The following is a 27,472-nucleotide window of genomic DNA, read 5'->3' as shown; positions in this document are numbered from 1 at the left end:
ACATGTGTATATTCATGATGATTTGTTTTGATTGGGTTTTTTCCCCCCTCTGTGGAACTGACTTTTTCAAAATGTCAAGGTTGTTTTTTTCCAACATTTTCATTTAAGACAGTGGATGTCCTCCAACTGAATGACCCTTTCCCTGCCATTGCTTTTCTGCTGGAGTTAATTTGAGCTGCAGAGGTGCTGTGCTCACTTTAGACTGCATGAGTTGTTCTGTAATTCCATAATGTCAGTTTTATTCTTTAGCCTTTCTATGAGTTGATTTTCATCCTGCTCCATGCACCATTAATGCATCCTACCTTTCACTTAGCACACTGGAGGCTTCAAGTGCTACAGTAAATGCTGTATAGCATTTTGAAAACAGCTGCCAATTAAGCAAGCTCTATACTTTGTGGTGACGTGAATCTAAATATCAAAAGTTGTTGTGGAGGTGTGCCATAGTGGTGTCTGTTGGTGCCAGATCCAATAGTGATAAAGGCTGACCAACCAATACCATCCTCCTTCTTGATGGAGGATTGGTGAATTATTCAGGGTCAACTGAGAGTAGCTCAGTTAGTCAGAGCATGGTGCTGATGACACCAAGGCCATGGGTATAATCCCATTCATTTAAGAGTTGGACTTGATTCTTGTGGGTTCCTCCCAACTCAGAATATTCTGTGATGGGTTGAGGTCACTCCTTTAAGAGATCACTTTGTGACTTTTCAACTTTCATCCCTAAGTGATCATTCCCAGCAATTATTTATTAGTCATTACCAACATTCCCACAGGCAAAAGGGACCTTACAGCAATCCGTAGTAGATCATTATCTGTGGAAAAGGATCTTTACTGGTACTGTTCCATCATTTTTCTAGGACAATGCTGGCTCCACACTTGTTAAGGAGATGGAATTTTTAGTGCTTTTTGATGGGACTCTGCAGATACATTAGCCCAGCTTCCCAACACAAGCTGTGACTGATGTAAAGTGTTTCCTATTTCAGAAATGGGAAAGAGAAGAGAGAGACTGGTATTGTTTATCTTGGCCAGAAAGTGAGTAAAGGGACACTGAGTAAAGGAATTATGAAATAATTGAATATTTCAGTGTAGATATTAGGAAATTTTCACTCATTGTCTAAAAATAGAAAATACTTCATTATATTGAAAAGGCATAAATTAAAAAATTATGAGAACATTCTTCCTGGGAAGAAGATTTCTAGCTATGAATTTTCTTGGCAAGGGTTTTTTTTTTCAGAAAAGTTGTTTATTTGTGGATTTAACACAAGTGAAGACAGTTAATTTAGAAGAGTTTAAAGAAATAATAAAAGCCTGACCTTTGGTTATTAGCCTGTTTAACTATTATATTTACATTGAGCACTTCATGGTAGAGGGGAAGAGAGTAGTTTAGCTGACTGTGCAGTTCTTGCATCTTGCTCTTCAGATCTTCAGACTCTGGCACTGACCATTGTCCAGTAACCAGGTCCTGCACTAAAGGTTCAGTTGCTCTGCTCCAGTCTGGAACTTTTATATTTTTATAATGTTCCTTCAAAAGCTGCAGCTTCACTTGGGAAGGAAGGGGGGGAAAATGAGATTGTAATGTAGTGAGACAAACTAGGAAATAAGGTCTGATTCTGTGTACTAGAATGAGATCTTGAGAATAGAATATGCTGGTATATTTATGAGCCAAGTGGAAACCAGTGGTGCAAAGTGGAAAGAGCACACAGAGCCCAGATATTCCCATCTCTCTTCTGTGTTCTCTCCAAGGTCCCTTGTGTGGATGAAATACAATAGTTCTGTTGTGAAACTTTAGTTGCTGTGATTCCCATTTCTGTTGTTTAGCAGGAGCCAGGTCTCAGCAAGAAACTGTTTAAAAAGTTAAATTAAGAGACTGTTGCTATGTGTCTGCTGTATAGCTGCTGGTGAGGGAGAGCTGCCACTCTCTGAGGAGCTATGGCAAAGGACAGGACCAGGGCTAGGGATGAAATGACATGGCAGTGGTCAGGAAAAACAAGCCATTTTTTTGGCCATATGGTGAAAAGTTCCAATAAAGGCAGCTGAGAATAACTAGCATCGTGGACAGGTACCAATAATATGCAAGAAAGATGGAAGCAATTGAGAGCAGAATCTCATTATTCGGTAGTTTGCTATTCTAATGTGTCTTTTTAGCTTCTCCAGAAAATGGGGGAACATTACACAGCAATGGAAATTAAAGGGCTACAAATTTAGCACAGAGATGTGACAAAACTGCAGGGATCCTTCTGTTTTAATCAGAATATCTGGTCTGTTTATAGTTTAAATACCATGGTTCAAATAGTCTCATCCATTAGTTTGAGAAAATTTCTCAAAGTAATGAGGAAATAGGGAATGGGTTGTCTAAAAGCAGCACATGTGATAAAGTGATTTAGTATTAGAGACATAGTGTCTGAATATTCAGGGAGGCCTCAATCCTCCCAAAGATTATGGATGTATAAATTCTGTATAAACCAAGTTGGACATACACTTCTTTTTGGAGTTGCTATGTTTCTAATTTTTGTTTCTGAAGAGCAAATACTGAAGAATTTCTCTATTTGCCAGCACGATCTCATTCTTCTGATTGTTGAAGCTGAAATTCATCCCAGTTAACCCTTTTGATAACTGAAGGGGCTAAATCCAAAATATTCAGAACCAGTTCCCAGAACAGAGTATTTCCTTTCCTAAGAGAAAACAAAGGACTTTGGAGAATTCTGGAGCTGAGCAAATGGGCCTAACCATCTGATTTTCCTAATCTCCCACTTCAAAACAGCTTACTTCTGTGCAAGAAATATAGGAACTGTATAGGGCTTCAGTGTCCTGTTTGGAGGCTTCAGTGTCCTGTTTGTTTCATTGGAGTCAAATGAAAGCAATGCTTGTGTCTGTATCACAATGTGATGTGGCCAATTTATACCATCAACCTCTCTCATTTCCTTCCCAGAACTTAATACATCTGCTGTTTTTGCAAATTAAAAATTGCTGCTAGTACACAGTGTGCTTTCCTTAAATGTTACACTATGAAACTTAGTTACTTTCTGTGCTTGTGTATTTGTTTGAACTATTCCCTCATATGATGTTCTGTAGTTCCTGTAGTAGGTGGGGTGTATTTTCTAAAGGTGTTAAGGTTTGTCAGGTACTGGATCATGCTATTCAGCATGTTCATTCTGAACTCATGAACAAAGGATTAATGTAGAAATTGGGGTATGTAATGCATCTGTTATAGTGATGGAGGGGAGGGGGTTGACTACTTGTGCTGCAGATTCATGATGCTCTCTCTTTGGCCCTGTTAGTTGGCTCAGGACTGTTCTGGCCTGGAAGCTTTTGTAACTTTGTATTTCTGTGTGGTGTGTGCAGCTCAGCAGGACAATCTGCTCCTGGGTTTCCATCTGATGGAGGTGCATCCCTTACAGTGACAAATGAAATATTTTTCACTCAGTGCACAGTCTGGATGTGTATCCTGACTTGTGCACATATAACATGCTGGTCTTGTGGCCACCATGTAGTTGGGTTTGTGTGTGGAGGCTGTATGAGCAGGGACTGAATGTAGAAGGAAAGGTGCATCTTGTGGTTTTGTTCAGACATGTAGCCTGGTCTGAAAAGGGCAGAGTACTTCTAGCCCCATAATTCTGAATGACATAGATGTCACTATGTTCATTTGAAGATTTGTAGCTTGTGAAAGAGAGTGTACACGCAACTATTTTTATTATTGATGTGCATGACTTAGTTGGCATGATAACGTGTTTCAGGTAAATTTTACTAGCCCTTCACCAAACAGAATTTCTGTTGTATGAGTAAGTGTAATTCTCATAATACTAATCAGGACTTCTAGCTTGGGATTGGGAATTATTTTATGGTAAGCTCAGTTTTAAGTATTGAGAGTGTTTAAAAGAGTTTTAAGTATTTAGAGTGTTTAAAAGCTCTGTCTTGTGTTAAATTTAGAGTGGTGGTGAGTTTGTCATGCTTCTGCATATCATTGTTCAAACATGATGGATCATAGGTGATACCCTTTAACTCTTTGGGAGTGGCTCTGCCACCTCCACATATTCAAAGCTGGGCCATCTGAATCATGTTTGTAAAATATACAGCTAACTTAAATTGAAGACCTTGCTGCTTTAGTTACATTTATTGGGCACTCAGTGGGTTTTGTATTTCAAACCAAATAAATTACTAAAGGATTCTTTTTTTTTATTAGACATTATCCCAGATTTTGCTTCATGTCATGCAATTGAGGTTAACATTTCCATGTTCTGTGACTGTTGTTCTTTCTGAGGATTGTTTATCATTGCATATTGTCTTCTGCTAGCCCCTAAATTCTGTGAGTGTGAGGCTTGTGTAGAGCAAAAATAGCTAGAAATGTAGACAGGCAGTGTTGGAGAGAGAGAAAACAACATTGCTGTGTGTATATGAAAAAATTGATTTAGAAGGAAGGAGAAGGGAAATGTCTCAATACTTTGTGTCAGGCTTCATTTTCTCACCAATTTTTAGGAGATATATAAGATCCCTTGCTAATTTTTAGCCTAGAATGAACAAAATATGAAAATATTTTTTCTCAAGTGCTGTGAATACAATATTCAAGCTGTGAGTTTGGCCATGTTTTAAATTTTCCATAAAAGCTGAAATGAACTAAGAGAGCCCTCATCTGCTTACTTCCAAATATAAATTGGACATGATTTATAAGACTCCAGTTACACAAAATGTATGCTTTCCTTAGAAGAGAGTTTATTCTTCTTTTAACACTTAGGAACACAACATTTTACAGGGAATAACTGAAAGTAGTGCAGGCCATATTTCTGAAAGCCAAGCTAGAAGATGCTATTAATACTGTGATTTTGGACATAAGCACGTTAGCAGATACTCAGAAGGAGTCAGGACAGAAGAGGCCAGCTTTCTGAAGGGATTCTGGAAGGAATTTTATATTTGTTAATATTTGGCAGTCTGTTTAAATGAACATTCAGATTCTGAGCATTAGACATGCAAAATGATAGAAGCCTTTGCCTTCATTTACTTATGAGTTCTGCAAAGCCTGTCTTGGTGTTCTTGAGCCTCACCATGGCTATCAAAATAAAATGGGACAGATGATGATGATATATTGCTGTTTATCCAGCTTACATTAGGACATTTGCTGTAGTCATTAAATGTAGGGGGATACGGTATGGGTAAATGAAGGTGGTATAGAATGTAATCTTAGCCCCCAGTGAGTTGCAGCTGGACCCATTACTAAAGATTAGGAGCAGGCCTGATCTTAACAGGCCACAGCTGTAGCCAATAAGAACAAGTGGTATGAAAGAGGGGATTGGTGGGATCTGGAGTCAGATGACTACTGCAAGGACTAGGAACAGTCAGTGCTTAGAGGAGCTGCCTGTGAGAAACATTGAGGAAGTATGAAGCCCTGGTGATATGGAATCCTTGCACTATAATGATAGTAGAACTCTTGCTATCTAAGACAGCAATTAAACCCTGATTTTTCACAGATGAAATAGAAATACCTGCTTTTCAAGAGTGTGTGGATGACTAGGTAAATTAAACGAGTCCATTGTTGTATAACTCATTGACTTGAGTAGCAGTCTGAAAGGTAAATAAATATCTGTAAAAAAAGAGTATGGGCAGTAGGAAGCCTACCACTGAAGAAATAAATAAACTGAAACAGCTGATGCCATGAGGAAAGCAAAAGAATCTGTCTAAATTTGATCAACTTGCTTTTTCTGAGGATTTTTTTTATTTTTTAAGATGAAGACTTCTTCCTGATTTATGGAAAGGTGGTGACCAGTCAGCTCACTGCTCTGGCAAACACCCATGTACACTGCACGGAATACCCACAGCTGTAGTCCAGATGGGCTCTGGGTTGACCCTCTCTGACATCTTTGGACCTGATCAAAACTGTACATTATCTGAGTTAACCTTCTGCTAGGGCTTTTTGGACAGGTTTTGTCTCCAGTGACAGCAGGCCTCCTGCTGGCCTGCCATACTACCCTTTCCCTGATGTTAAACCACCATATCTACCCAAGGAGTGCAGAAATTTACAAGTGTATTTGTAAGTGGCAATTTAAGTAGCGCACACATAGTCTTTGCTTACTCTAAAGGTGCAATACAAATCCTTTCAGGCCAACAGCACAGTAAGTTTGAGCTTTTAATCTTGGCTGTTCACTGCTACTTGCTAATGTGACTCAGAAAAGGACTAGGAAAAAAAAATTCAGTAATCTGACTATATACAAATAAAGGTTCTTGGGTTTCGTTTTGTCTTCTTTTTCTTTAAATGGACCACTACTCTTAGTGATCTTGTTTGCAACAGAGCTCCATAAATTGTTGTAGCAGTCCAGTCAGGAATATTGATTGGAGCATTGTGGTTGGCAGGCAGGATTTAGCAGCTCAGACTGGTTTTGGGGCTTGGAAAATGTTTACACAAATGTGTGTAATTGTTCAGCTTTAGCCTCTCTTAAGACCATGCCACTGCTTAAAGAGGGTTTAGCCTCTACATGGATTGAACTTTTCCTACCACCTTCTTACCATTTGCTTCAGGTCAGTTGTATCAGAAACTGACTTGGCTGAAATCAAATGTTGCACCACTTACAAAGTTTTTATGATGAGCTTTTATTGGATCCTATTCTTGATCTGTCTCAAAATCCATTTGCATAAAACTGTGCCAAAAGGAATGCAGCTGGGTGCATGGTTGCTTTTCTACTTAGAGTTCTTTCTCTCCTTTGTAGCATCCTTCTGCAGTTTGTCTATCACAGATATGACTATAATCAAAAGATTTTGTCATTAGTGTTCTAAGATCACACATATATGCTGAATTCAGGATACATACTTCAATCAGGTAAATAATAGATCACGTTACAGCTGTATAAGTATATACTTGTTACTATGAGTATAGTAATCAAGTTAATTGATCTAAGCAAAACAATGGAATTATTCTAACAGTTTTTTATTCATCCTATAATACATGCTATTAATAATAAGTTACACTATTGATTTGCTTTTTATTCTAAGTTGCCCTAAACAAGATAGCTAGTACCTTGAGTTTTGCTTTCTAAAACAACTTACTAAATATAATTCTAAAATAATCCTGCCACTAAAAGTTAAAACATGCTCCAGTGTACAATTATTAAAATAGCATGTTCAGGATGAATAGTTATTTTTGAGATAGATTTTTCTCAATTATAAAACCCATTGCTCCTTGCTTTACGCAATTAGCACAGAATAAGGAAATTTTTGTGCTCTGCTGTTGCTTGACAGAGGTATTTAGTCTTGGGGCTCTGTAGCTTACTAATAAATAAAAATGGATTTGTACTTAAACCCTTAAGTGTGCATAGCAAGGTTTTAGCATGTTATAAAATCTAAAGTTATAGCAGAGTATGTGAACAGAATTAACAAATGGATGGAGCTGCTCTCACTGAAAAGTAGGGGGTTTGACTTTAGATGATTAAATAAGGCTTTAGTCATGCAAATATTTGCTAGTTGCTGTTAATTCCTTTTTCTTTCCTCAGAAATACTTTCTTTTCACTTCTGTTCTTTCAGTTTACGTTAATGATAAAATTACTTTCTTTTTGATTATATTTGCACAATAAGAAGGAAGACAATGTAGACCAAACAGACTGACAGAGTAGATGGTGCTTTTAGCAGACATTTTCTGTGTTGGAACTCAGGCTTTGTACTCCCAAAAAGACATTTTTTAACCCCTACTCTATCATGTAGTAAGTAGGCATTTAGCAGTACAGCTGCTTGCTATGAATTCAGACATTAACAATTGTATTTTGTAGCAAGCCAATCCAACCAGTGTAATTAGAGTGATAAGGTCAGACATTCCAGGTTGGACCTGCCTCCCACATCTCTGGATCCTGGCTCACCTCAATGGGATCTAGCTGCCTGTGCTGTTTTGCAGAAGGCATGGTAGCAAAACTTAAGGCATGTCAGGAATAGCTGCATTAAACTGGAGTGAATTCAGGCTCTGGCTAGCATCAGAGCAGGATTTGCAGATTACAATAGACTGAAATGCCTAGTTCTTCCTGTATCTGGACTTTACCTGCTGAATAGTGTCTGGTGTTCAGAATGAAAGAGTGATGCTGTAATGTACTTAGGCTGTTTTCTCCTCCAGTGATTTTAATTTTTCTTGTTTTCTGTAGACTAACTGAAAGCAGTAAATCAAAGATCTGTCAATATTTTTTATTGGCAGGTTTGTTCACAGTCATCAGTTAGATACACAGAAGAGCAGAGAAGGCAAAAACTAAGATCTCATAATCGTTCATCATGTAAATTAAATTTCTTTTCATTTGTTTGTTGTGGGGAAGATAGAGAATGTTGGAAAAATGGAGTATTATAAAGAAGGTAAAGAATAGTGTGATTTTTTAAATGAGAGATTCATATGTGAAGCAGGGTTAGTTTTACTTTTGTTTAAAACCATGTAGTAGTTAGTTGGTATTTCTGTACAACTCATGGGGGCACAAGTGGAAAAAAAACCCCAAATAGATGTAGTTGTTTGAAAATTCAAAACCAAAAGCCTTACAATTAAGAAATATTTAGTTGAGGTTACAGTGAATACTACATTTCACATGCTGTCCTTGAGCAGAGAGTGTGCCTGGCCTTTGTCTCTGCTTGCATTTAGGCTTTTCTCTTTACACTTGAAAGGCTATTGAGAGTTATTGAGTGTTTTGATGGGACTTGCTTCTTATTAGCACCTTCATAAAAATGATGGCAATTTCTAGAGTGAATCGGAAATCAGCTGGAGGAATCAGCATCAGCTTCAGTACAGGTTAGCAAGGTTGTGTCTGTGCAGTGCTTATTGTCAGTTGTTCAGCTGTGGTTATCTCCATCCTATAGCAGATCAAAAGAATGCAGAAAAATTGACATTAGTCAAGTCCATTGACCTGATCAGCACAGTGAAAATTTTTTGTATCAGAGCAAGGATGAGGACTAAGGATTTTCTTATTTGGTGGGAATTTTTTGAGTATCTGGTACTGTGGTGGTTGACAAAGTAAGAATCAATGCCAGTTGAATTAGCAGCTTAAATTTCAGTTTTTATTTTGATTTGTGGCTTTCCAGATGCAGCCCAGTTTGAGAATGAAGAATGGGGCTTTTTCTGCTGTCAGTGCAATTGTCAAGGACCAGCTGTTAAGGCCTCAGGCAAAAAGTTCCTGTTCTTGAAGTCAAGGCTCATGCTTTTAGGACTTCAAGTGGATCTGCAGCTTTATTCCCATTTCCATATGTTAAACCTGCTGCACTAGGGAGCAGGCTAATCGTGGGTGCTGAGGCAGATAGATAAAATTCCAAAGTAATGTATTTATTGCACTCTTTAGGTTTGGTGTCAGCATTATTGTCTGCACTGCCTCAGGCAGCTGTGAGGTAGAGATCATTGGTTTGTATTTGATATGCTTTTTTCTCACTAACCAGGGTTGTAAGTCAGAGCACTGGCTTGAAGACATTTGATGATGTGTGATTGTGGCAGCACGCATGCTAATCTATCGTACAGATACACCCAAGTAACTTGAAAAATGTCTTCTACCAGTAACTTCACTGCTAGTATTTCTATGGTCACGTGTTGCTGACAGCATGCCTCCAACTCAGACTGCTCCTCTCCTTCCCTGTGCTTTTGGACCACATGAGGGTCTGGCGGAGCAGATGCTTCCCCAGTAGCCAACTGTTCCGGTGGTGCTTGGGTTGCCTACGTGAGGAATTCAAACACGTCTCTGGTGAGGGTTTGCCATCAGGTATGGCTGTACTGCCTGGAACAGGCCTGCTGTCCTTCAGTATGTCAAATATAAGGACACTGGATTTTGTGCTGTTGATGACTGCAGGATAGATCCATGCTTACACCATTGATCTAACTGAACCTTTTCAGCTCCCTGGTAGTTTCGTCTTTTTTTTTTTCTTTTTTGTAGTTTCTTAAGCTGTGAAGAATTGATTTAATATTTCTTAGTCTCATTTAATTGCTATCACAGGTGACCATGGTGATGACTTACTTGACTAAATGTCCTGGTCTTTCCAGTAGTCTGGTTTATCTGAAAGATGTAAAATTAATCCTGGCCACTCATATGTGAAATTCAGCATCAGTTGCCAATCAGTCATCTTTAAGGCTGCATACTCTAAATCCTAAGAATTATTTTTTTGTAGGTTCTGAATCTTTGATCTGCAAGTAATAGGATTGTCTTTTCTGTTGTGGTTTTGTGAGTACAAGACACTTTCCCCATTTTGCATATAATGTAAAATATTTAATCTGCTTTTCAAAATATGTTCCTTTGTTAGGGAATAATATCTAGGAAGCAAAATAAAGAAAGGTAAACATAACCACCGGGACTTTATTTTAATTTGTTGAGGATAAAAATGACTGGAAATTTAAAAAAACCAAAAATATAACAGGGGAGATTTATCTTAAAATTACTTTGTGTTTAAAACAATGTAGAATTTAGTAGCAGATCTATTTCTCTATAATCTTGTTTACTATTAGTTTATTGGTTACACAGTTCAATGACTGTAAAATATGGAGGTATTGCCCATTGCTGAGTTGTCATCAACCCACTGAAGTGAATGGAAGGAGCTGAAGATCTGCCAAATATTTGCTTTCTGTAAGCTCTGAAGTCTTTGCTTTCTCAGCATAGCGCTAAAATGGTTTTGTTCCCTCTTATTTACATGTACTGCCAGCAATTTTTTTTTCCATTTAAACCTGGACATGTGTTACAGGGTTGAAGTGCACATGTGGGTGAGGAAGTTAGGGTAGTTGCCCCTAAAATCATGGATTCTTTGAGATCATCCCCTTTCCACATGCAAATAGAAGATGATTTCTGCACTTGTAACACTCTTGAATTTTGTCTTCGTACACCTTTTAGTATCTACCACTTCACACCATTTATTTTCCTCTTGCACTAATCTGTCTGAACATCACACAGGTGGGTCAGATTTTTTTACTTGTTCTGCACAACATTTCTCTAGGTCCCCCTCTTGTCTCCTCCTGAGACAATATCTGAAATCTAACCACTTTATTGGTAGTGTCAACAGGACAGAACAAACTGTTTTTTTCTCTGACAGATTTTTAGTCTAGACATTGTACAAGCTGACCAAAGGGTGTAGGCTACAGGAAGCATGACTGATGGAAGAAGTCCAGCCAGGAACCATCCATACACTGACTCTTGTTGGCTTTAAAAATGTTTCTTGGGGAAGTACTTTGTCCTGAACTTATTCCCAAGTTTGCACTCCTTATAAACTTGGATGTTAAACTTACTGCATTGAAAACAAATTTAGTAAAAGGAGAAAGACCTTGGGGGCATAACTGTTCCTTTTCTTCCCCTTTATTTTTCTCCAAGATTCCAATCTTGTATTAGGCTTGTCAGAGGTTTTACATATTTGGTACTCTCTTGCTTCCCACTTCTTCAAGGCACATAAATCCATTCGACTCTATCACCTTTGTGATATTGCTAACATACAACTCTCTTGATCAGTCCACTGTGAAAATTCCTTCTGCTGCCTTCATTTCCTCCTGTTTGGGCTGCAGTAACTCACAGCTCTTGGGCCGTTAACTGCTGCAATACTCTGTAGGATTGGTACTCACAGTAGGCTATCACAACCCAATGTTTTTCGGACAGTGACCACTGTGTGCTTTAATTCCTAAAATCTTTAACAATGTGGTCACTTAATTGTGTCAAAAAACTTGAATTTGTTAGCATGTTTTCACTGAATTCCTCCTTCTAAATCAGCTTGCATTTAGTTGATAATCTTAAGGGTCTTTTTTCAGCCTCAATGATTCTATGATCATAGTTAATATCTTCCCTGACCTCAATTGTAGTGCCATTCTGTGTCAGATCTGTCTGCTACAGGAAATTTTTCATTCACTTTTAATTCCAGATCTTCCCTCTTCAGATCAAAGGTTCCATGGTGAGTGATTAAAAAAAGGACTGCTAAGTGGGTAGAAGTTGAATGGATGTGAGGTACTTGAACTGGGAGAAAGATTTTTTTTTTTTTCTCAAAAAATGGATGCCACTTAGTTCTGCTGCCTGAAAGATGATTATAGTAATTTAAGTTGATCACAATTAGACCTTTAAATTTGCATAGCCTTGAACTGAAGCATTTTTATTTAAATTCATCACTCATTATGCCTTTACATGTACTGTTCAAAGTCTGAGGACTGCATAATTTACAACAAAGAAAACAAGTCACCGAATGTAATGAGCTAAACTTCTAACAATACCCTCAAATTTCACCTGCAATTAATCACTCATGCTCAGTTGCAGAAAAAAATGTTAGCATTTACACATGTAACTGCATGTAGGCACAGTCAGACAGAACCTTTCAGTGCTGTCACCCCTGTTGGATTTCAGGCAAAAGAAATAAATTGAAATACTTTTCTTATAAGGGCTGAGTGAATTATTGTTTCATAACATTAGGGTGGTAGATTACTAAGAGCTCACTAGACGTGTGTTCTGTTCTTGTTTTTATGACAAATAACAAAGTACGAGGCTGGAGAAACGTGCATGTTGTAGACTTGATTTGCATACAGCTGTAAAGCATTTTTAGGACTGGATCTTTGTTTAGCTGTGTGTGATTGTGAGTTTTGCCTTTAAATTGCCCAGAACGAGTAGTTGGACCCGGGTCAGGAGTGGCCAGCTGCTGCAGCTGTGGGATGCAAACTTGCGAGGGTGTGAAAAGGGCATGAAGGGCTCTGCGAGCACAGGGCTCCCCTAAAGGAGCTTTTTTGGTGTAAACTCTGGTATGATGGCCTTTGGCAGTGCGAAAAACCTTCCTATGGGAGGAAAAATGTTATGGAGCATGTGGGGCAGTCACAGTGATACTTCTGAAATACAAAAAAATCTTGAGCTTCCATGAAGAGGTGGAAAAGTCTGAAAAGCAAGCAAAAAATAATAATTGAAATAACACATGTATCTTTTGGGCTGTCACTTTTAAATTCTGATTGATGTAACTTCTCTAGAGTAAGTTTTAACTTTTTGATTTGAATTGGCACTTTTTATGTGGTTTCCCTTTTCCCACTTCCATGCTTTCCAGGCTTCCCAACACATGCTTTGTTCATTTGGTTTTAATTCAGTCCCAGCTAAGTATCTCAGTGCCAAAACAATTCCTGTGTGGGTAAACAAGGGAGCTTGTGATGCAGGCAGTCACTGGTCTTTATGGCCACATTTGTTCTGGTAGGAGCAGCAGCCAAAGGCTGTTCTGGGTCCTATGGCCAAATGACCTGGCACAGCTTGTGTCCATGCAACTAAATTAATTTATATCACCCAAACAGGGTGACCTAATCCAAACTTACTTCCAGGAATACTCCCTGGCCTGGACTGTTTATTTTGAAACTCTACCTAAAATTGTGCCAGATGGTTTTCTGTACAGGCAGGCACGTGCAGACCTCCACCTCTGACCTGGCTGTGGGTCTCATCAGCCTGTGTCAGGTGCAGGCACTGACTGGCACAGGTCGCTCTGGGCGCCCACAAATTCTGACTCGTGGGCTGTGTGATACTAACGTTTCCAAAGCTCTCTTAAGGTCTTCTCTGTTAATGCCTCTGTTACATTGTGCTTGTACAGACAGGCTGATGAAAAACCCATGGAAATTACCATTTTCAAAGAAAAAGTGAAAAAGGAAACCAATTGCAAAGGAGAAATTATTTATGTATCTCCAATAATAGCAAATTACAGAACTGAAAATACTGGTTTTCTTAATGTGTGCATAGTTTTCACTTAAGTTTAGAAACATTTTAGTAGAAAATAATTTATAACAATATCACAATGGAATGTGCCAGAGAAGAGCCAAACTCAGCATGAAACGCTTGTTATCAAAGATCTTAAGGGAATAAAATTGAAGGAGCAATGTACAAAACCTCTGTGTTTATTGAATACCACCTGTGGGTCAAAAAGCATGAGTGCCACCAAGCCCTCTTTCAGTGAAAACTAAATTAAGATCTGGGAAGTCTTTTATAGAATACATTAGGTAAGGATGTCCTGCAGCACTTTTCTGATCCACATGAGACATAAGAGCTTTCTGATTTTTTGTAAGAGCTACCTCCACTGGTAAAAACATAAAGGGAAAATAGTTTAGGTATGGCTTAAGAGAATGGCTTTTCCAGTCTTAGGAAATGAAGAGGATTGATATTTACACTGTCAGTAGTGGAGATATTTTATGAACTGCTGGCAGCCAGCTTAGGTAGCAGAACATGTTTGTATTTATTCTGGGTACACACATTTGCTTTCACAACACAAAGGGGTTCAAAGATCACAGACACTTTGTTTTAATGAGTAATAGTTTCACTGGCTTCATTTTTATCTCTGTTGTCTCCTTGCAGGTCAAAGCAACAGATGCAGATGCTGACCAGTTTGGAGAAATTGAGTATTCTCTTTACGATGGATTTAATTTTTATGAAAAATCCAAAGCTTTCCAGATTGACCCACACACTGGTCAGATCTTTGTGTCTCAAGACATTGACAGAGAAGGAGATCCAACCACTTATGATCTCTTAGTAAAAGCTACAGATGGGGTAAGTTTCACCTTTCTATACTGCCAGATTTGTGAATGCATTTGCAAATCTGGATGTCTGATATACTTTTAAATGAGAATGTAGCAACTATGTTAAAAATTGCATGAATTTGAATAAAATGTCTTGTCTTTAAAGAGAGCAGAAAATTCTATTAATGAATTGGGAATTTCTACACAAACTAATACAATTCGCTGGGAAATACCCAGTGACTCCTAAATGAAGTCTGGAAAAATGTTTCTAGGATGTTAGTCCTTGCTAATTTTCCTCCTCCTATTGGAACCAATGGGCTCCAAGTTACTTCTGCTCCCTGCTTTCAAGACCACTGTGACAGTAATAGGACAGTACCATGGGCTAGAATTGCATGGCTACTGTGGGTGACAGTGACTTTCCTGGGTAAGTTCCTTGTCCTTTCTCAGTGGCTGGTGCCATTGCTGCTGCTGTGACTGGGTGCAGCCTTCCTGCAGCTGCATGTCTGCAAGTTTTCCCACTTCTCAAGATCTGGTGCTTGTAAGTGAGCATTCATGGTACAGCAAGGGCAGGGTAGTTGTATGTGCCTGAAATAGTCCATTGCAGATCCTGGCAAGGAAGATGAGGAGACGTTTGCTGTGGTGTGAACATATTAAGATGTCTGGGGATGGACACCTTGCCCACCTGATGCCATGTAACAAAAGATTTTGCTAGTAAGCTCCAAAAAATAATGGAAGAAAACTATTAATTATATTTTCATTATGAAATATTAATTTTGTGATTTGCAGTCTGAGGTCATTTTTTGCTTTGTAAGGCCCAATTAGTACATGTCTTTACCTTCTTCAGCTTAATGGTGAATTGTGAAGAAACTGAAGAAAAAGGTTATTGGTTGCCTTCAAATGTTAAAATTAACATAAGGATACTTTTTGAAATGTTATTCAGGTCACATTTTGCAGTACAATTTGTCCTGAAAAACATGGAAATTCAATTATTTCAGGCTAAGCAGTTTTTATTTCTTACTTTGAATATTAAAATTGCATTTAAGATAATGTCCTAAATGTATCTAATCTAACTTTTAAAAAATGCAGTTGTCTTAGAAATGCTATATTTTTCATTAAAATGCCTGTAGGATTTTTTTTATTGTACACTGAAGAAACTTAGTGAACTATGATTTCTATACCTATGAGTCGATTAACTTAAACAGCTGCAGTTGATGGTTGTATTAATTATTTCATTTTGAGAATGTAGCCATTGAGAGTATATCTGTTTTGTTGAATTCAGATATTTGTGTAATAGTTAAACAATGTTTTTTCTTTAGCTGTCGCAATTTAGTGCTCATTTCAGAGGCTACAGAAATATTCTTTAATTAATATTGCCTTTAGCAGTGTGCCTTTTCTTCCTCATAGATTTCTTTAGAGCAGAAAAAATTGCGTAAATATATGGTATATTTGTTTCCATACTAATCTGATTTTAATGTCTAATAACTTGACCCTGCTCATCGCAGGGGGTTTGAAAGGTGTCTTCGAAAGGTGACTTCCTTTGAAAGGTCCCTTCCTACTCAAACCATTCCATGATTTTAATATAAGGATATAAGAGTGGGTTTTTCCAGGACAGTGCCTGTAATATCTATAGCAGAGATAGTTCTCTCTGACCATTTTGGAATTTCACTTGTATGTGATTTCTGCCTTCAAAATTTATACTTGAATACATATATCCAAAAAAACTTTGAAGAGTAAAGCAGTCTGTATTGAAATGTATAACAGCAGAAAATTAGGCATTCTGCTATACTTCATAATTTCATTTTTCCTATCATTCATGTGTTTTGAAGCTGTATAAATGTAAAGGACAGATACACATGTCTGGAATATCAAGATTAATCATTAATAAACAGTATGCGAGAGCTGAACAATAGCAGTGAAATTCAGAAAAGTGTGTAAGATATTCAGTCAGCTACAGAAAATTATTTTGAAAACCTGAAAGAAAATATCTTTGCACGAAGAAAAACTTGATGCCTTAATTTCTTTAGTTAAATTACTGCTCTATTGATACATCTTAAGTTAAAGGAATATAGCCAATGCATTGAAACTATAAGGTATTATGTTTTTAAATTGCTCTGTCATTTATCTCCATTTATGGACCTTGTGTTTTCAGAAGTTCAGTAATGGGGAGAAAGGTTCAATTTTTTATTGCCTTGTTTGTGACAGGCAAGGCTTGATCTTTTTACTGGAATCAGCACTTTGTAGAAGTTTGCCCATCTGAGACCTAAATACTAAAGCTCCTAAATTCAATATCAGCTTTTCAAAATTTTCAGTGCACCTGAACTTGTGTTGACCAACTCTCTACCCTTAAAGCAGAATTGTAGTAGGATATTTATCTTATTTCCTGAAATTCTGTTGCTGATTTCGTTGGATTAAAGATGTTAGGTATGGGGCTCAAAGTAGAGGCTGTGATCAGGGGAGAAATGTGCACAGAAAAGAGAGAGGAGGGATGAAAGGTCACTTGTGACAAAGAAGGGTAGAGAGATGAAAAGGAAAGAAAATAACACAGTTAATTAGAAGTGAGGAGGAAAATAAAGTATTTTCCAGGTGTTGTGCAGTTTATCTTACAGCTAAGCTATCGGTTTCCTGCACCTGTTCCTGGCTACTCCATTACACAGCTTTAGAACTTGTCAGTCATGTCTTAAATGCATTGAGTAGAAAATGTAAGGAGTGAACTTGAATTGCACACGAGAGCCCATGGAGAGGCAGGTGGGAAAGAGCTTCTGTTAAACTGATTTTAAATAAACATCCTGTGAGAGCTTGTGGGAGCACTCTCACTGATTAAGCAAAGATGAAAAGAAGTATCCTTATCTCTCCTATGGTAGGACTTCAGTTTTTCAGCTGCTTCATCATCACTGCAAAGGGTTCAGTACACCATCAGCAGGGGTGTTAGTGACTCTCTTACTGCCTTTCTGCATAGAGACACTTTGTCCCTTGCTTTTTGGTAATCCACTCGGCCTATCCAATTTTATTTGTCTTTTACATTGGAGCACTTAAAATCTAGATATAAACACTGGACGTTCACAGGCAAAGCTTCTGAAGAACTTAAGGCTTTTGAAATAATTGCAGACATCTCTCCACTTTGAGAGATGTCCACAGCATTACTTCAAGATGACATATCCTTTAGGTTTACAAAAAAAAAGCTATTATGACTGTTAGATTCTGTATCTAACAGTCCAGTTTGGAACAAAAATTTGATAGCATGGACAAAAACTTTGGAGGTTGTGATGAAAATCTTGATAGAGTTTTAAGTATTTTACAGCACCAAAATAAAGAAATACAGCTGCTCAAAATAGCATCATTTCTACTTATTAAGACAAAGAGTTTCCCCTGCCCAAGGCACGTTTTTTTTTTAAGACTTGATAAAGAGGTCTACTAGCTTTTAGCTATTTACACACATTTGATCCTTCTGAAGTAATGAAAACATTAATTGTTGTTATTTGGACTTGATGGTAGTTTGTCCCCTTTTTCTTCCGAGGGACACAACCCTCAGGACTCTGTCAGAGAGGTCATTGTAGTTGTGACTTTATTGCACCAGAGAGTACAACAGTAGTGAAAAATACTTGAACATTTGAGGTAAGGGATTTTAAAATGAACAGCTGTGGCTTTCTGCTCCTCGTTAACATGTTTTGACAAGTGTAATTTTCTGTCAGCAATAGATCTTATATAAGTCGGCCTTCATGTTTTGGAAGATAAATGTTCTGCTTGCTTCTGAGCAGACAAAGTATATCTACATCATTAGAAATAGGAGTTTTAGTTCCTTCTCAATTGGAATGATGCTTTTTTTCAGATGTCAGAGCAAGAATTGGGCCATAACCAGTTAATATCATTAAGTTATTAAGTAAATGTCATATTTGGCATGTGAAGGTATACACTGCTTCTTCAGGAAAAGAAGATTATGTCTCCATCATAAAATTTGGTCAATTTTCTTAGAGAATAGAAATTTCCCAATATACTTAGAGTTAATCAATTTCAATAGACTTTTCAGTCTTTACATAACTCTGTAGCACAAATGTAAATTGGCTGAAGAATGGGGTTTGGGAATTTTTCATATCTGTTTAGCAATAATGAAGCTTGAAAGAAACAGCTTAACACAAGCTCTTGTGAGTTTGGTTTCATGCTGTTCCAAACATCTTTTTTAGATACTTTTTATTCTTGACTTCACTTCTTCCCTAGTCCTCTTCCCTTAAAAATACTTCTGATTTCTCTGCTTAAGTACCTGAAAGCTGTGGACACACAGCTTTCTGACAGTGAACAGAGCACATTCCCTCCCCTTCCTCTGCTTTCCTTTTTTAGCTCCTGTGCATCCCTTATCATGGAAATCAAGGTACTGGGGAAGGGGCTTGCCCTGAAGTGGAGGTGTTGGCATTGGGCTCACTGCCGTCTCCATTTCTACATATTAGAGTGAGGTTTCATGGCAGTCCCAGTAATTTGTAGGCTGATTACTGTCCTTTAGAGTCCTGGTCTGCAGGCAAGAGTCCTGGCTGCCTGTGCAGCAGCATGAGCCCTGGAAGCATACCATGCCTTATTTTCTTCAGAAGCACACCAGGAGGATGTGGGATAGATCTCTTTGTTTGTGGGGAAACACAGACACATGATGCATAAGATCATCTTATTTTTCCACTTACTTCAGTCTTTATGGGAATGTCACTTCACCCAATAGAGGTAACATTTACAACACAGAAAAAAAACCAAAACAGGATAAAGCAAAAAATCACTATGCAAATGTGAAGGTAAATGCTGATAATGTTTGGTTTTTTTTAAAAATAAGTCTGAACCTATGGACACACTAAGCAAACACTCAAAAATAGTTTTGTGGGACATTGTTATATGGCAAGGTAAGTCTAAAGGAGTCATATCCAGTCTGAATCCTTGGATAGTTTAATGAAGGTCAGGTTTAAAAATAATTGATGTGAACAATTGGATTGCAGAACTATGCAACATAGTTGGTTTGGGGTTGGTGTGGTTTTCTCTGTATCACAGCTACTGTGACTGCAAAATGAAGTTTGCACTAGCTCAGCATAATTTGTGTGTGCATGAACATCTGATCTGTGTCAGCAGTTTCTCAAAGTGACTGCTAAAAGCACAGCATGCTCAGTGGGCTTTGAAGAGCTCAGGATTCTTCCTCCATCTGTATTTTAATGTAACACATAAAGCACATGCAGACTGTACATGCCTGTGCTGCTTTGTGCCTCTGAGCATGCCAGAGTGCCCCAGAATTCACTGTTATCTCTGCCACAGTGAACTTGCTTTCTTTTAAAATTGCTTGTACTTCCTATGGCTACAAAATAGTCCTGGAAAAATGAACCCCTCCAAACTCATGGAGGGAGTCCTCCAAGAAGTAAATTGCCACTAGTTTCACTCAGGTGCCTGTGGGATCTATACTTCTGTACCCAGAGAATTGTCTTTTTTGCAGATTGTCAGAAAATTCAGTGCTTTGTCATAGCAAATCAGTATTTTTCCGTAGTATGGTGTGATAAACCAGCTTGTAGTTGCTCCTTTCTTCTTCAGTTTCACTCCAGAGCAAGGCTAAATGTGGTCCCATGTGGTATTTTAGTGGGCTTTTGTAGGGCATCTGTCAGTAAATTGACCATGGGTATTGCAGACAGCAGCCTGACAGGTCAGCTTTTGGCTGTCCTGCTTTTAGTTTGTGTTCCTGGTTGAAAAAGCCTCATGTTCACCATTATGATGGTCATGCTTTTACATCTAAAAGTCTCATAGAGAGAAGTTATTCCTGTTTTGCTGGAGCACCACAGTCACCTGAGGGGCATGTCTTCCTGGAGCATAAAGCCCTGACTTTTATCTGTGAAGGAATAAGTGGGGTGTTGGAGATGTCAGCAGAAGCATGTGAGATTAGACTAGCAAAGTTTTTGATGTGTGCTGCTCATTAGCATTAACAAAACTGACTTTTTGTGTTCAGGCCTCGCTGTTGTAGAGAAGCTGGATTTCTTTATGCACTCCATCAGCCCTTGGTGTTGTGCTGAGCACATAGCTTACTTCTGTGCAGTGTTTTGGGGTATTGCAGATACTGTAATTTGCTTTTAATGGACATTTTCATTGATCCATATTGTTGCAGCATGCTCCATTTCCTAATGATGGACTGAAGCCAGCTGTGTACCATCCTATTTTAAAAATTATCTTGTTTTTTGTTCTTTTTTTCATATTTATCCAACAGGGTGGTCTGAGTGCCCAAGCTTTTGTTCGCATCGAGATAGAAGATATTAATGACAATCAGCCTGTTTTTGAACAAGACACCTATGTGACAAGTATCAGCAGTCACACACACCCAGGAACAGAAATCATCAATGTTGCTGCCACAGACAGAGATTCAGGAATATTTGGCATTGTCACATACGAATTGGTCCCAGGAGACTTTTCTTCTTTTTTCACAGTGGATTCATCTACAGGTAGTGTATGTGTCTATGAGTCAGAAAGGTTATAATTATACAAGATATATATTCTCCTTGATTATGCTTTTAGCATTTGGAGTCATGTCACATGGGTGAAACTTAGATTCTGATGGAAAATAATTCTAGAGGTAGATGGAGGATTTAGGTTTAATGTGAAACTTTTGCATTCACTGGAATAAGCAGAAAAATGGAAAATATAGTACATGACAGCACAATGAAGAACAAGCAGCATGCCACATATCCACTATTTTCAGCCCTAAATCTATAGATCATTGTAAGAAATAATTAAATTTTTCTTTTTTACAAAAATATCTGCATTTCTAAAATTCTTACTCTTGAAGAGCAATAAAACACCCTTCACAATGTTCCTCCTTTCATTCCTTTTGTATTTCTGTTCTAATCTTCCTCTGTACTGTGCTAGGATAAGTCCTCATTCTGGTCAGTCTTACAAGGCATATTTGCCTCCCTGTTTGACTCAATGTTTAGCTTTCTAAGTGTGCTTTTCAATAAGTGATTGACTAAACAGAAATTGCCATTTTTCTTGAGGGCCAGCCCTTGCATGTGAATGTATCCTGATCAACAGATGGTCATGGCACAGATTATTTTATGTGTTTAAGATCTTTTTAGGCTCTGATACATGTGTGTATATATTAGGTCTTAAGTATTCAAAATCTTGCAAGGTTCTATTCTTTCTAATAGGTGTCTATTTTTACACAATTCCCAAAACATTCTGATGAACAGAAGAAACTAATCTTCTTAGGAAGTTAGGCTGCTTGTCTTGGCTATTTCAGAATTTATTTAACTGTGGACTTTTAACTACCTGTCAAGTCAGGTTCTCAGGGGCATAACTGATGTCAAAAATACGTAGGTCAGTCAATAATTAGGGAGCTGGATCTCCACAGGCATTTAACTGGTCATTTTAAAACTGTCCCATCAGGCTTGTTGAAGGGAGCCCCTGTGGATCACATTAGCAGCACTGGCTTTGCAGCAACCCTGTGCTGAAAGAAAGCCTTTTGAAAGGTTTCTTCCTTGGATTGTGACCTTTTGGCCTCTCTTTCCAGTTTGGCACTTTGTATAGGAAAAATGTCATGCTTAATGATTAAGACTCTATAAGCTTGTAAGTTACTATTACCTCATGGATCTATCATGGTATTTTATCAAAGGCAGACCAAATTCAGGGTGAAGTTGCTTGAGGTCATTATTGCTGACATTTCATGATGAGAAAAGCTCTTAGGTTAGACACTATTCCCAGCATTATAGTGCTTGGAATCTGATTGCACTTAATCAGATCTCCTGGGCAATTCACAAGGTCAGACTGTGTCTAATTTTAACTTATTAATATTAATGCTGTGGGCTCTTTTTTTTCTGAATACATTTTTCCATTTATATTCTTCCACACCTATTGAACATAGGGCTTATGCCCAGTCACTGGTGAGGCAAATGATTTTTAAACTAAAATAAACATTTTAAACAAAAAAAGCCCCAGCCCCCCCCCCCCCCCCCCCCAAAAAATGCCCCCCAAAAAACCCAAAACATTAAAATTGCCAATATGTCACACAGAAGTTTTGCCATCTTTAAGCTTGTAAACCTGTTCAGTATTTAGAGAGAGATGAAACAAGTGGCTCACTGTTAGGGCACAGAGATTTTGAGCTCTTCCTCCTTACTTCTTGTTACAACAGAGACATTTTCCAGTGTTAATTGTGCTAAAGCTGTCTTTATATGCTCTGATTTACGGGCTGGTTTAGCTGTGCCTCTCTGAAGGTTATGTGAGGGATTTCATCTAGTTAGCTGGGCAGCATTTTGTGGACAGAGGGCAACAGACAAGTATGTGAAGGAATAGGCATTCTCCAGGAGATGGGTGCTCAAACCAGAAAGCCAAATGAGATATTACAACTTGGCCTCTGTTTTTCTGATTTTATGGTTGTGCGGTCTGTTTCTGTTGTGTTCTTCATTTTTTCCAATTTATGTATGTATGGCATATTCTGTTTTATCTACTCCTCTCATTATTAGAGGACCTGAACAGAAGGACAATGATGATGTTGGAGAATTCTGTGGATTTGACTGCCTAATAAGCTTTATTTTTTCAAATAATTTTTTCTCTTGCTGATAGAGAATTTAGAAAGGAGAAATGAAAATCAGTGCGTTAGTAATCTTGACTTACTATGTTCATTATAGCCTTTAATATTTTACATGGACAGAGTTATTTTCAGTATTATGAGATTTACAATAATTAGTGGCAAATGGTGTGTCACATTACACTATGATCCATTAACATAATATGCAAGATGATGCTGTTGTCCAAGACGTATGTAATTTTTCTCTTTTTTTGCATTTACTCTTTTTCTTGCCATGAAAATTTCTCACTGTAATTTTCTTCAGGGATGTTTGTTGAGTGCTGCACTTAGAATATTCACTAAAAATTGACTTTTGAATTTTTGGAAGATAAATGGATAAAACAGTAAAATAACAATTGAAACCAAAATTCTTCATTGCTATGTCTTGCTTCTGGCTCTTGTTTGTTAAAGCTCTTAGTTTTTCTATGAGCTGTGTTCAAAATATCCTACCAGCTGGTCAACTCCTCACTATATAGAAAATAACAATACTGCTTTTGATACATAGATATGATGAGGTTGAGGCACATCCAGGCTCTTTGAAGGGGCTCCATCTTTTGTTCCAAGCACTGGGACATGTGGATGTTATAAAGAGATAAATTCAGTGGGAGCGGGAAGGAACATCCTTTCATTGCCCACACTGACATTCCACTGAATTCTTTTTCAATTCTAAACAAGATTTTATTAGTTATATTTGTTTGCTATTTTAGCTTTTAGACACTGCATTTATTGTTTGTGATATGCTCTTGTACTCATAAATAACATTTATTATGTTTCAGTTTTTGAAAAAGTTGAAGTCTTTTTCATTTGATTGATGGTAGACTTTCCACAAGAAAAACCACTTTAAGAACTGTGTAACTAGAAAAATGTATGGATAGGAAACTGTAAACCAGCTCCTCTGCTGGTTCGTGACTCTTGCTATCGTTTGTTTCTAGTGTTGGTGTAAACAACATCTTGGCTTCATTATGTTGCCTTTTGTAGATATCTGATCCGTGCATGATCTATGAACAGTACTCATGAATTGATTAGAACAGGGCAAGTTGAAGAGCTCTTCTGGGTAAGAAACTGCTTGAGCTATGTTTGTTTATTTTCCCATTGTTACCTAACAAGCTATCTGAAAGACAGTGTATTTATAGTAATGGCTGAGCTGGTAATTAAAAATGTAAGTCACAGGATGCAATCATAAGTGTGGCAGAAAACCTGTGCAGTGCTTGACTTTAAGACTTTAGGATTAACAACTGATTTAGGAAACTTCTATTACAATAACAGCATTAATACTTACCTTCACCCAAGGGACATGTAATTAATTTTACCATTGATCTTAGTGATACCCTTTTTGGAGAGATTGGTAAAAAGATAGATATCATCATCATTGTTCTGGTTCAGAGAAGTTGTTTCAAACCAACAAAATTGTAATCCTTGAAAATTATTCTGGACTAGTGTGACTTCAAGTGTCAGTCTTCAGGTAAATAGTCTGTTCATATATTTTAAAACAAATCCCCTAGCTAGTCCCTGTGTGCAGAGAAAACTTCTGTGGATGATAAGCAAAAGGCAGCAGCCATGGTTTGTCTTCATATGAATGTATTTGTTATTTAAAACTAGCATGAAAATCATGTAGAGAAAGTATCATTCACTCATTGTATGTTACAGCAGTATAAGCATTTAATTTAGCTTCTGTTTCTTTAAATTCTATAAGATATTTAGGCTCGTGTTTCTGTGATTCCTACCTAAATTAGATGCCTAGAAAAAAGGCTGTGACCTTCCTTTTGTGTATTTCATTGAGAATGTGTCTGTCAATATGGCTCATAGCCCTGGGCTGGATGCCAGGTGCCCACCAAAGTCACTCTATTACTCCCCTCCTCAGTTGTGCAGGGGAAGAACATGATGACAAAAGGCTTGTGGGTCAAGAAAAGTGCAGGGAGAAATCTCTCAGCAATTACTGTCACTGGCAAAAGAGACTCAATTTGAGGAAATGACTTTAATTTATTGCCAATCAAATCAGAGGAGGGTAATGAGAAATAAAAACTACATCATAAAAGACATTCCCCCCCATCCCTCCCTTTTCCTGCACTTAACTTCACTCCCAATTTTCTCTATGTCCTCTGGCCCCGGCAGCACAGGAGGATGGGGAATGGGAACTGTGCAGTTCATCACAGGTTGTCTCTGCTGCTCCTTCCTCCTCACACTCTTCTTCTGCTCCAGCATAGGTCATTTCAGCAGGGTCCAGTCCTTCAGGAACAGAATGATCCAATGTGGTTTTCCTGTGGGGTCACAAGTCCTGCCAGCAAACCTGCACCAGTATGAGTTTCCCATGGGGTCACAGACTTCTTTGGGCATCCATCTGCTCCAGCCAAGGGTCTTCCATGGGCTGAGGGTGGATCTCTGCTCCCCTGTGGAACTCCATAGACTGCAGGGGGAAGCTGCCTCACCGTGCTCTGCACCACAGAAGCCACTCCTGTAGTGCCCACGTGGCCAAACCCTTCACACATAAACACAGTACACTGAGATACTTGGAAATCTTGCCATTGACTTGAAGATACTTGGATCACCATTCTGTTAAAATACTTTCTGTTACTTATTTACACCAAAAACCACATTTTGAGGAGAGCAGACAAGCCTTGTTGCAAGAGCTGGTTAGTAGTTGAATATGTAAAAAACAAAAATGTGACATAAAAAAAAAAGTTCAGCACAGGAGTACAGCTCCTTCAAAATGAACATTCTTTTGTGGGAATTTTGACTTTAAGATGCTCTCTGATTTCTTTCTAGCAAAGGGCATCATGTGACTAAAATGTCCTGTAAAAGATTTAGAGCAGTCTAGGAGCTTAGTCTGCTGGCAAAGAATAAAAGGATGAGTACACCTAAAGATCATGCAAATTTAAGAATGTAAGAAGTACCTCATCCAAAAGCCAAATTCAATTCCAGCATCTTGTCACTTTAACAGTGCCTAGTAATGGATACAAGAAGAGGAGTTGTGTACAGTTTGTACAGAATAGTGCCTCACTGGTATATATTTCTTGTGGCAGTGTTTATTTTAGTGCTGCACTACTTTAATTACTACACTATGGAATTGCACATATGTAAATGCAATTTAATGGCAAACTAACTTATAATAAACTTCGATTTGGTTCAGAATAGATTCATTCCAGTTAAGGATGCTGAAAAAATTAGTTTTATTAAAAATAGGACTGTTTCTTAACAACTGCATCTTCAGAAATGTTAATTGCTTTATTTTTATTGCAATACAGGTTGAAAAGTAATGTTGAAATACCAACATTACCAACATTTATTTTTATGGGGGGAAAAACCCCCAAACTTTGCTTAACTCCATGTATTATACACAGTTTAATATATAACAGATTGTATTAGGCATCAAAGTAAAATGGGGATGCACCCTTTCTAAAGCAAACAAGGCCCATGTTTATGATGATTGATGATGTTTTCGTATGGTATTGTAGGGAAAAAAATACTTTATTTTTAAACTACTTTTGGCATTTTCCTACAGCATGTAGTACATTTGCTAAACATATGAAGAACTTCACATAAATAGATTTAAAATTAGGAGTGCTTTATTTTGGAACATTTTGAGGCCACTTCTTTTTTTAAACTGCAGTTTCTTCAATTACTGTCTTTCTGATCTGTCATATGATATTGATAGTGTATTTGGAATGCTGCAAATCAGTGGAATATGTCTGAGATGTTGGTTTAGCACAGTAAGTTTTCACCTTTGAAGAACTTTGTTTGAGTTAAATCAAACAGGAAAAATTAGAGTTATTTGTGGGCATTTACCTTCACTGAGATCTTGCCTAATGAGAAATTTGTCATAAAGAATGCAGAAAATAGTATGTTGTCCTAGAAGCACACGCTGTAGTAAGTGTAAGGGTGCAGATTTTGGCCCTGAAAGAAAGGTGTGTAGCAGAACAGCATGAAAAAATATCCATACTGCTAGCTCCTTATGTGTCTCTTTTTTTTTTCCTTTTATGTATAAAATCCAATAGAATCAACTATCTACAAAGAGAAATATTCCTACAAGGTCTGTGCCAAAAACTCAACCATGCAATAGTGGAATGTACGTGAGATGATTTGTGCATGAAAGAATGCAAAGTATTAACAAAAATACTCTAGCCCACCCTCCTATGTCCTAGTTAAGCCAATGTCAAACCTCAGAAACAGAAGAACCCACCAGAAGAGGCAAAGAGTGAACTTTCTTGGCATTGTACAAATGATGTGAGCTGATTAAAAAAAAGTGGTGAAAAGGAAAAAATTATGCTCATTTTAGTGGAGGAGAATAGTGTGATATTCACTAAAATTTAGATGATCAACCCTTTTCTTTGCTAGAGACTGCATGGGTCTCAGAGCACAGGATATATTTACTGTACTTTGTGTTCTCAGTTAACCTAAAGAAAAGAAGTGTCAGGTCACACCAAGGGAGCAGACAGCTGTGGTACAGTGTTAGAATGAATGTAGCAGGGAAGTGTGTGCAGCAGAAAATCAGTCTATGTAAA

The 27,472-nt window shown here is 37.8% G+C and overlaps 1 protein-coding gene across 1 annotated transcript in view; it reads left to right on the top strand.

Annotated features, from left to right (window-relative positions):
• DCHS2 (dachsous cadherin-related 2) overlaps positions 1-27,472 on the top strand; it is a 104,788-nt gene that overhangs the window by 28,936 nt on the left and 48,380 nt on the right. The window contains exons 2-3 of the mRNA XM_071432719.1: positions 14,253-14,444; positions 20,625-20,856. Coding sequence (XP_071288820.1) covers positions 14,253-14,444; positions 20,625-20,856 — 424 coding nt within the window. The remainder of the gene's footprint in view (positions 1-14,252; positions 14,445-20,624; positions 20,857-27,472) is intronic.

Source organism: Agelaius tricolor, unplaced genomic scaffold (assembly GCF_023055355.1).
Source record: "Agelaius tricolor isolate 1412-34295 unplaced genomic scaffold, bAgeTri1.0.p SCAF_8, whole genome shotgun sequence".
NCBI classification, from domain to species: Eukaryota; Metazoa; Chordata; class Aves; order Passeriformes; family Icteridae; genus Agelaius; species Agelaius tricolor.
The sequence above is the reverse complement of the archived record's forward strand: the minus strand, read 5'-3'. Positions and strand labels throughout refer to the sequence as shown.